General features: G+C 39.3%; 1 protein-coding gene across 2 annotated transcripts in view; it reads left to right on the top strand.

The window, feature by feature from the left end:
• Positions 1 to 204: 204 nt before the first annotated feature.
• Positions 205 to 11,130, top strand: part of cntnap2a (contactin associated protein 2a) — a 403,255-nt gene continuing 392,329 nt past the window's right edge. For both annotated transcript variants that reach the window (XM_085468615.1, XM_085468614.1), the window contains exon 1: positions 205 to 478. In XM_085468615.1, coding sequence (XP_085324741.1) covers positions 376 to 478 — 103 coding nt within the window. In that variant the 5' untranslated portion in view covers positions 205 to 375. The remainder of the gene's footprint in view (positions 479 to 11,130) is intronic.

Below are 11,130 nucleotides of genomic sequence, written 5' to 3'. Positions count from 1 at the left end.
CTCCTGAAGGATTTGCTGTCCGCTACATCCGCACCCATTCGTGTCGTCCTTTGGACGGTGGAAACTCGGCTGCTGTTTTGTTGTAGTCGCTAAACAAGGGAGGTGAGAGAGCTGCAGAGATAAGTGCGCTCTCTTTGCTAGCACAGACCAGTCTGTGTTTTGGCGCCATCCTTACATCATCTCTTTATTGGGGAGAGAGAGAGGGAGAGGGAGAGGGAGAGAGAGAGCGCGCGCGAGAGAGAGAAACTCCGTGCAGCCGGGCTCCTATCCGCCAGTCCTCAACTGAGAAGCGAGACTGACGGACCGACTGGCGTTACAGCCACTCAGCTGTGTGTTCCCCTCTCCCGCTCTCCTGCGCCCACAGCAGCCGTGAAGATGCGCCGGCACCGTCCTGCCCAGGGACTGACGTTGTTATTGCCGGTGGTTTTATGGATTTTCTGTCATGTCAGCGGTGTGCACGGAGCTCTACCAACAACCCGTAAGTTGTTCTTTTCAGTATTTTTGAAATGGTCTTCCAGGGCTGTTTGGGTGAGAGTGGGAATGGGTGAGAAACAAACGATCTGCCTGTGGAGAGAAGCGGCACAGGTAGAGGTTTACGGCTACGTTAGTAGTGCCGGGAGACAGAGGCAGTGAGAGGCAGAGGTTGAAGCGGGGTCGACTTTTGAGTTCAAGCCTAAACGTGTTAGCGCTTTAGGGTCTGTGGTGCCTTTATTTTTGGCGCACGGGATTTTTATGACCGCTGAGATGTTTAATTGCGTTTTTTTAGGAGACTCCAGAAATTACTTGAGTATTGAGGGATAGTCACAGAATTAGTGAATGGCATTTAAGTTTGGCAGTAGTGGTTTGCTGTTTATTGTGGAGTCCCAGTCATCAAAGTGGACCCGAGAGAAGAACAGTTGGAAAACGGTTCAACTTCCAACAAACGGTTCCCCCCCTCCTTTTTATTTTCAGCGCTTTCCTGTTTTTTGATGTTCTGTAAGAACATTACATTTGGTTTTAGACTATTGCGTTTGCATAAAACAATCCAAGTAAAGAGATTTTGCTGAATGCCCATTTTCTTTTAAAAAGAGTTGTGGTCTAATAGGGCTAAGCTGTAACTCTCAACAACTAAGGGTGCATTGATTTGAATGGTTTTGTCTACTTGTAGGGTCTGATTTAGTTTTTTTATGGTGTGCAGTTTGCATTCTGATTAGACTCTCCATCAAGCTCACTGGTCTCAGCATATTAAAGCCTAAGCCTTTTTTTAAGGTCATTGGAAAACTTAGATGATTCTTGGAACACTTGATGAAGGCTTCTATTCGATCCACGCTGTAATTTCAGTCTTGAGAGTTTGTTTAAACATTGCCCGGTGTTGCATTTGTTCTTCACTCTAATTGTCACTGTCACTGACATACTCCAGGAATTCAGTGTTTATATTTTATGAACATATCGACCGCAGTTGTTTCTTTTTCTACTTTTATAGTATACTGAAGTAACTGCGTGTCTGACAGTTTTGATATAGAATGCGTTATTACTGGTCTTATCTGATTTTTATTTATTTATTTAACTTGGATTATCCAGCCTTGGTTCAGTGGCATTGCGATCTTGCTGACGGTGACTGAGCCGATACTCTGAGGGTTCAGTGTAACTGATTCCCCCCGCGATCGCAAGGGCTTCTCAGGTCCTGGATGGATGTGCCCGTGGACGCGCCTCATTAATCATCCCATCTGACAGACAACAACGGAGAGACGCTACCGCGAGTCGCTTGAGCAGGGGTACGCGCGCGAAGCAGTGTCAGAGAGCGTGACGGGAGGCAAAGGATACCTGGAGAGTTGGAAGAGTTTGCCTGTGCGTTTCTCGCGCACAAAGCTTTCGTTAATAAGAGCGACCTCACAACGATCAGGTGTCATTGTGGCAACGCTTGATAAGATGTGGAAATCCAGAGTCCTCTTACTCCCGTCACCTGGAGGGTCTGACCGGGGGAGCCTCGCTATATCTGAGAGGACAGTGTCTCATTAAAAGTTAGATTTCAGATCGCTTTAAAAATGTATCAGCTCTTACATTTTCCTATAATTAGTGAGTGAGAATGTGTTTTACCATTTATCTAGCGCCTTTAATATTATAATGCAAACATGTGCAAGTCTGTAAGTGTTTCCAGTGTACATTAAGCATGTGTGTTCTGTGTAAGACAAAAAAGCGACGGAAGGATTTTTTCCCCTGTTCATGCGGGTTTATATTCATTTGCATGTTAGTTGTGAATTCATCTAAGTTTTCACAAATCCAAGTTGAATCAAGTCTTTTTTTCTTTCTTTCTTTTTTAATCGGGCTGGTACATTCACACAAGTCCTCGGTCTTACTTTAAAGGAAGATAGATGATAATCTGTGAATTGTACACTCACCATAGAATTCGACAGATCAGAAACAGAAAAACATTGAAAAACAGCAAAGGTGGTCTGAAGCCAATGCAATGGAGATGATAAAGTGATACGCTGAAAAACACAAGAATATGCTCCAAGAGGACATCCGGCAAGTGTTACCAAATAAGATAAGACAGAGCCAAATGGCCTTCTTGCTACCGTGAAAACCTGGGAGCAGGGCAGACTGCACAAACACATAGACACACAAAAACCACAAAAAAGGGAGACAGACACAAACAGTTGAGAGCGAGAGAGGAAGAGAGAGAGGAGTAGTGATCAGACTCCTGGAGGATCAAGATTCAGCTCCAAAAACATCTGGACCGAAGCACTGACAGCCAAGGGAGAGAGCGATGCCTCAAGGATGGATAGGGGTCTGGTAGCAGCAAGCACAAGCGAAACAGGAGTAAATATAACCAGGCAATCCAGTGAAAAGTTAAGAGGAAACAATGATTTTAAGTGTGGATTTAAAGCCCTGAAGGGAAACAAACAGGGAGGTTATTTCAGAGGAAGGGGGATGTGATTGGTTGGCTGTGAAGCTGGCTGATTTCTTATTAACTCTGGGGCCAGACACATGCCCTATTATTGCGTCCTCTTGCAGCGCTTAGTGCAAACATTTTGAATCAGATCAAAGTTTTACAAAAAGGGAAGCTTCATGCTGTCTCATGAAATAAAGTGTTTCATTTTTCTATCATTTTATTGGGTTAGGGTTAGAATTACGGTTATAATTAGATGAACATGCATGCACAAATATAGATACAGTAACTCAGAAATACATATAAGATGTACACTCAGCCATCAGATACATGCAGTGGAAGAAAAATGGGTTATGTCTGTCCTTGGTGTACTTTAGTGGTATCCTCTACTGAGCTGTCACTGTGCAGTATGTAAATCTGTTGTTGATGTACTGTGTCAAGGCAAGGTCTGCCTACCATAATGTTTCATTATCATTTCATAACCAATCAGACTTTAATTTTTCTCTTTACCATATTTTTTTCTGATTAAGTTGGTTCACACAGAAAATTCACAACTGGATTATTTGCTCAGTGTCCATATACAGTGCTAACATACTTAAATATATTTTATATGCACAGATATTTTCCTTGGCTGTAAAATATTCCAAGAAGAGCTTGTTTTATTTAGCTTTAAAGGTTATAATTTTAATTAATTCGCTTTGAACTCTCTGGCGCTCCTTTGCAAAGCTGCTATTCATTACTCGCATAGTAAAGGACAAGAATTAAATTTTTAAGAGTCACAGCACCAGTGTGTAAAACGTAAAGGATGTGCCTTTAAGTCAGTGTGTTGGTGGGACTCTGGGTGGTTAAATGGGATGCCCCTAGAGCCTGTCTGATATAGAATCAGATTAGCCTTTTCTCATCTCATTAAGCTTGCCAGGCCATTTGACATAGACATCAGTCTGGTTTCACCTCCAGGGCAACAAGTCAGGGTCTCCTGTTCTTCAGTATACATATATAAAAAACAATATAAAGCCAAATGGTGACATTTGCACACAGAAGTGTTCTTGTGTGAGTGTGAATCACTGGCAGTTTTTCCAGGTTCTGGTCCAAACAAATCATTTGACACTGGAAAAAGAAATTTAGCTTTTTTCCACTCAAATAAATGATTGCATTTCCATTCTCTTCTACTGGGATATAGAGTGAATATGGTTATAAAAGCAAACCCTTTAACCACCACATGGGTCAACTTCTTGCCAATTCTCTGTCTTGTTTTTGTGTTTGTGTGTCTGAGATGGCTCCCATTAGGAGGTGATAATGATAGGATTAAGGCTGCAGGAAGCAGACTGGTTAGGCTCAGATTAGAGCAGCACTACACTTGCTGTGTAGCTATGTTTGGCCCTTGGATATTTATATGTGTGCACCTGCCTGTGTTTTGGGAATGTGTGTGTGTGCGTCCACATTTGTGGATTAATCATGCACTGAGACAAGTGAACCAGAGCTAGGAAATAAGGTGTGGATGTTAATTGCACTGCTGTTTCTCTGCTCTACCCCCTCCATCTAAATTGCTGCCTTCCACCTGTTTTTTTGCTCCTTTGCACTTCCTTGATTGCTTATCCTCCTTTTCTAATTCTCTTTGTAGCTCTTCCTCTACCTTTACACCTACCTTTATGCCTCCTCAACAAAATCTAGCAAAAATAAAAAGCAAGTCATCTCCTATTTTTCCACTGCCTCAACCCTACCTGTAACTGTAGTGATTCATCTCTCTCACCCCTACATTACTCCAAATTCCTCAGTCTTTCTCTCATCATTTTTCCTACATGTACATGCCCACTTCCCACACTTGTATTTTATCCACAAGAGAACATAGAAAACATATAAAATATTTAAGCTAAGATAATGTACAATTTTAAGAAAATTAAGAAAACTTAATTAGCTCATTTTTAATGTGATGGGAGCAACACATCACATAAAAGATGTGACAGGGCCAAGTTTACAACTGTTAAGGATCCCCCCCCCCACACACACACCTTTAACAACAGTCTGCAAACATCTGGGAACTGAGGAGACCAGCTGCTGGAATTTTGGGAGAGGGATGTTTTTCAATTCTTGTATAGTATACAATTCTAGCTGCTCAGCAGTCCTGGGTAGGGCTGGGCCATATCATACTCTTCACGGTAATACCAAGATAATTTTGGGCAACGATAGAAAAATGAAATATTGCGATAGAATATGGGTAAAACGTGCATGCGCAGTGCCTTTATTATCATACGCACACGTCGGAAAAAGCATGGTGGCGAAAGCAAATCGTTGAATGAAACGGATGAACCAGAATTGGTTTGTAAAAATGCTGCAACTTCAGTGGTGTGGAACTGGTTTTGCTCTTGTCCGTCAGACACAGAACAAAGCAGTATTTTTGGTAGCACATGCTAGCGGGCCGTCGTTATTGCCGTGTTTTTTTGGAAAATACGGCACACTTAAAATCAATCCTTTGATTTTTCTGAAAATCGACAGTGCCCCTTATAATCCCGTGTGCCTTATGTATGAATTCTGGTTGTGTTTACTGACCTCGAAACGATTTTATGTCGTACACGGCCCTCGAAAATTTGTCAAATGTTTTACTACGACTTTGCTAAGCTACGAACCCGCACCGCTTGATGGATTGTTGGAGCATTACAGCTATCGTAGGCAGGAGCATCGCAGAGTGATACGTACTGTGCTTCAACATAATATTACCGTATTGTGTGTGTATAACCTCTTTTTAAGTTTTGTGGATAATATGCATAGCTATGCTGAGGATATGTCGGACAATTTCCACTGGAAATGCCTTTTGGTTAAACTGTCAGCAAGGAATTTGCATTTGCACTGTTAAATTTTTATATAACTTTAATTCACATAAAACAGCTGCTTGTTTAAGTGAAAATACATTGATGTTTTTTTTTGCACTAATAAAGTTGTGGAGTTGCAAAGTATTTTGTCTAGTGTCAATTATATCGTCAGTTATATCGTTATCGCAAATTTTCAAATGTATATCGTGATAAATATTTTTGGTCATATCGCCCTGCTCTAGTCTGGGTCTGGGTCTTTACCATATATTTGCTTCATGATGCACTAATTACCTTTCAGTGTAGACAGTGTCTTCCCAGATGTGCCAGCTCCATAGGCACTAATGCATCCCCATACCATCAGAGATCCAGCCTTTTGAGCGGAGTGCTGATAACAAACCATAAGATCCCTCTCCTCTTTAGATTGGAGATAACGGGCATCAGGTATTGATTTTCAGTCTCATCCCTTGCACACAGAAATTTCTCCAGACTCTCTGAATCTTTGAACAATTATATTTTATAAATATCAATATGAATTGATAACGATGAGTTATTCAAACTGTTTAGAATTTTACTGTGATGAGCATTATTCTGGAAAGACATAGCATGCATGGCTGACACTGCTGTAGGTACAACTGATCTAGATTTGTTATTTCTTCAGTGTTATGCATTCCTCTTTTGAAAAAAGCATAGCAATCATTTGACAACGGCAAACTTGTTTCTTAGAAACTAATTTATTTCTGACACTGTAGCTCATTCCTGACGCCTTGTTTTCCCCTCCCACAATGCTATTTAGTAAGCAACACTCTGCTGGAAATGTTAAAACATTTTAATATCAAGTGAACAATAGCTGCAAGTAGATTTAGTTAAACAGGAAACTGGTGGGGGAAAGTAGGTAGAGGAAGGTTTTAACATTACAACAACCTGAACAGCTCACATAATGTAGTAAATGCCACAAGTTTGCTGAAATTTGATTGCTACAGAATAATAAATATGTATTCTTCTTTCTGCATGGCCAAATTTCTTCTGTTTTCATGTGCTTGTAAAGCGTCAGACTTTCTAATTACTTCAAGGTTGAGATGAAAATATAGGTGGTCTGGATTCCACTGTGCAATATATTCAAACATGTATTGTCAAAATATTAGCATTCATGGGCTAAAATAGAGGCTTTCTTATTAATATCACAGTTCATGAGACTAACAAACATGTATAAGTAAAAACTGGCCCAGAACTGCTGCATTTTCTGCTCTTACCTTCAGCTTTATTCTCAGACTGGTGTGTCAGTTTCCTCGATGAATTGAAATTTCTCTCTTGGAAGGAATGCTACTGCAAGGCTATCAATGTTTCATCATGGGAGCAAGGCCACAGTGATACAAATATGCACTGACAAGTCATACTACATAATTCCCCTAACAATGTCAGTAACGTAACATGGACAAAAGCACACACACCATGCAGCTCATATACACACTACCATTGTCCCCTCCTCTCTTCAGGCACACAAACTCGCACTGTTCATTAAACATTATTAACTTCAGATGTATTAATTGCAAATGAAACCCATAATACAGAGTGCAGTATGATAATTATGTAATTCTGCTTCTCTGGGTACAAATTGGAGCATTCATGCTTCACTGTATGTAACACTGCAGCTCTATGTGTCTGCATGTGTAAATGTGCAGAATCAGAAAGTTATTCTAGTGGAATGTGTTCTTATTAGAAGCCATCAGAATCTGTCCACCTCATTTGACAGCAGTCTCTGAGTTGGAGATTAGACTGGCAAGGCAAAAGGGAGGAAAGAGAAGGACAAGAGACGAAGCACCACGATGAGAAAAGTGACAAGGATGAAGAACGACACCTCAAGGAAAGATGGTCAGGAAGCAAGGATTTTCTCTGACACCTTGCCATTAAAAATGATCATTGTTATTGTAATCTGTAGCAGCATCAAAGTGCAGCAGTTGCATTAGTCAGAGAATAGGACAGTGATACTCCAATTCCCTTTGGTGGTGCCCACTATCGAATTAATTCTTTTCAAATTAAAAAGTCACTTTATCATTGACTTCATGTAATCTATAAACCAGGAAGTCCCAAATAAATTATCTTTTTTTAATAAAACAAATACTGTTTACAGAAAAATGGCAGATAAATTAAAGGTCTAAGAATGCAACTTTATTTTTAATCTGATGTTCTCAACATAGAAGAAATAGTAAGCATCTTCAGTCACTCATGGCGATTAAGCAACTGAAAATCCAGTAAATTATTTTTCCAATTTGTAGTCTAAGTATGCAGTTTATCCTAAACTGATTTTTTAAAGCATTTTCTTTTTTTCTTTTTTTTTTCTTTTTTACATTTTATTGCAAATGTTTTTACTGTTGAAGACGTATTGGGAGCTACAGGAGTCTCTCCTGACTGATTCTAATGCGTATAATCTCTGAGTTTTTATTACCTGTGTACAGCTCATAGATGAATTATGTGGGATTTACCAATTAGGTTTTAGAGAAATGGTGCTTTGCCCTGTTGGTCAATTGAGAACCATTGTTAGTGCAGAAAACTTTTAGAAAAATGACATGTGCAGCAACACATGCTACAAACAGTGACATAGGATTAGCCTACACAGGTCCACAAAAAAAAGCTCTGCATGATATTTTGACCACATTATTAAATTTTTTAACTATTAATTAATTTATGTAAGTCATAAACATTCCCAAAATGTAACTTCTTAAAGACAGATTTCATATAACCAGAATAAATCACATGAAATCTGACAGTATAGTAGCAATCTCCTAAACGGTAACTTGAGTTTGAAAAGGCAAGCCTTAAGCTAAGTGAAACTGCACGAACTTATTTGATATATCTTTAAACAGCCACGCATTCATGTCTGTTCATTTTAAAATATTTTCCATATCAATTTGAAGGATTGAATTAGATTTAGTTTATTGGCAACACATACTCTTTTTTGTTTATTTTGCTGGGAACTAAACAAAGGACTGGATATTTCCCCAAAAAAGCATAATATGGACTCGAATTCCAGTTTGCTTTAGCCTCATATGCAGTAGGATCACTTAGAGGGAGATAATATGTAGATAGGGAAAGGCTCTTGGCCCTAGATTAATCCTGGCAAAATGCCATAATTGATTTGTTCTAGACAAAGCAAAGTGTCAGGAAAAAGCAGTTAAAAGCATTGCACTGTACCTGAACTGACCCCATATGACCAGAGCCAAAACAACGGTGTCAGAAAGAGCACTAACAGCCGTCCCTGTGAGTAGCAGGAAAAAGCTTTAGACACACCGGCCAGAGTAGTGTTGTACCCCCTGCATATGTTCTTGAACAGCACACAGTGGTAAGAAGACTATCGGTGTCACTAGTTCAACAACACGTACATGATCACTAGTAGAGATGGCACGATACCACTTTTTCATGTCCGATACCGATATGAATCCGATATAGTGTTTTTTTTAATCAACAAAACTGTTTTTTAAATATCTTGCGGCATTTTGTATAAGTTCATACTCAAGTTTAAAACAACAACTACACTAAAGCTATTCTGTTATACCTGTATGCAAAAAAATATATTTCATAGTTCAGCAATACTGATCAATAGAGCTGGGCGATATGAGATTTTTTCATATCACGATATGTTTTTTTCATTTCAGGCGATAACGATATCTATCACGATATAAGCCAAATAACTATATTTGTAAGATTTAAATGTGCCGTTGCTCACAAGTAAAATGTGAAATAATCAGCAGCTTGTTTTTATTTAAATATTTATTTCCCATAATAAGTTCAACAGGGTAGATGTACTTAAGGAACATGAGACTTTTTCAGATAAATAAAGGCAAATATTGCAAACTACACAAAAGGCAGCCGCTAAAGCGTTTAAGTTTCAAAATAGAACAAACGAAACAGACTAAATTGTCAATTCCACTTAGAAACAAAATATTAATTCTAAAAATAAATCTTAGTTTGTTTTACAGAAGAACAGACAAAACTGACTAACTTTTGTCAATATCAAATAAACTGAGAACTAAAAGGAAATTCTCAATCTCTCCTTGTTGTATAGCTTAGCTTTTCAAACAGTTTTAACAGTTACTTTAGTCTGACAAAAGCCGAATGACGAATTAGCGCTTCCAGTCAGAGACTGAGGCTACGTCCACACGTACACGGGTATTTTTGAAAACGGAGATTTTCCATATACACACAGTAACTGTGTGTATATGTAAGCATTTAAACACTGCAGAGAGTAGAATTAACAGTAACAGTATTGTAGAAATTCATTTCACCGAAACAATAACGTGGCGCACAGTGTGACGCATGCACCAGTTTATTGTATTTCCAGACTTGCTTTCGGCACAATTTACAGTGCACGCTACTCTGTTTTTTGTCAGACTTGAAATAGCCGAAATACCTTCACACTACGGAACTTCTATGGCTCTTCTGTTTGACAATCTCTCCGGCATTGGAACCATCATCTGTTTTCTCTTCGGTCACGCTCGGTTGATTTTTCTAGTCGGCACACTCATTTCCTCCATTACGCGCTGGCTCCATTACCCGCTGGCTGCTTCCCAAACAAACACACGTGCCGCTTGGCACTTGTGCTGTACGTAACAAGTCACGCGACGTGACGCTGCGGCTGTGATTGGTTCGGCTCGGCGCTACTTAATTTGGATTGGCTGACCTTTTTTTTTTTTTTTTTTTTTTTGAGGACAAGAGCGGCGAGGTCTATCGCGATAGCTTAATTTCTCTATCGAGTAAAAGTTATATCGCGATACATATCGTTATCGTTCTATCGCCCAGCTCTACTGATCAATCTAATAAACTTAAACCTACACCATCCTCCCTATTCTGGTATTTTAAAGAGTACTTAGCGTAAATATTAAGCAACCTAACTAATAGGGTTCCAACTCCCAGCAACAACAAAAATAAATAAATAAAAAATAGGGAACCACCCCTCACGCTCCACCTCATGATGCTTAATCGACGTAATCAACCTTAATTTGATGCAGTGTGAAAAAAAATGCACAGAAATCAATTATTTTTCAAGAAATATTAAATAGATTCAACATCTTTCTTCAACAAAATTGCAGACTGCACAGATGGTACCTTCCCAAAGGAAAAAGTACTATAGCTTACTAGGGTATATTAGACTTAATAGTTGCTATATACAGTAATTGACTTCTATTCATTTTACATCAAATTAAAACTTTGGGTGTCAGATAATTATTTATTAAAAGCTAGACATTTTAAATGAGAATAAGAAAGAAAAGTATGTCTTTGTGCCCCCTTTTCCCTGTTCATGCCCTATCGGCCCCCCTGGCTAAACTTTGCTAGATCCGCCCCTGCACAGTTACCAGCCGTCAGCTACCTAGAAAAAGATCCTCGAGTAGAAAGTAATATTAAATACATTCTAACAACAGCTGATCAAGCTTAAACGTGCTGCTGTTGTTCAGCCGCTGG

The sequence above is a fragment of the Copadichromis virginalis genome, linkage group LG9 (genome assembly GCF_057382275.1).
Source record: "Copadichromis virginalis isolate Kocher_CV1m ecotype Utaka linkage group LG9, C_Virginalis_male_GT1.1, whole genome shotgun sequence".
Lineage (NCBI taxonomy): Eukaryota > Metazoa > Chordata > Actinopteri > Cichliformes > Cichlidae > Copadichromis > Copadichromis virginalis.
The sequence above is the reverse complement of the archived record's forward strand: the minus strand, read 5'-3'. Positions and strand labels throughout refer to the sequence as shown.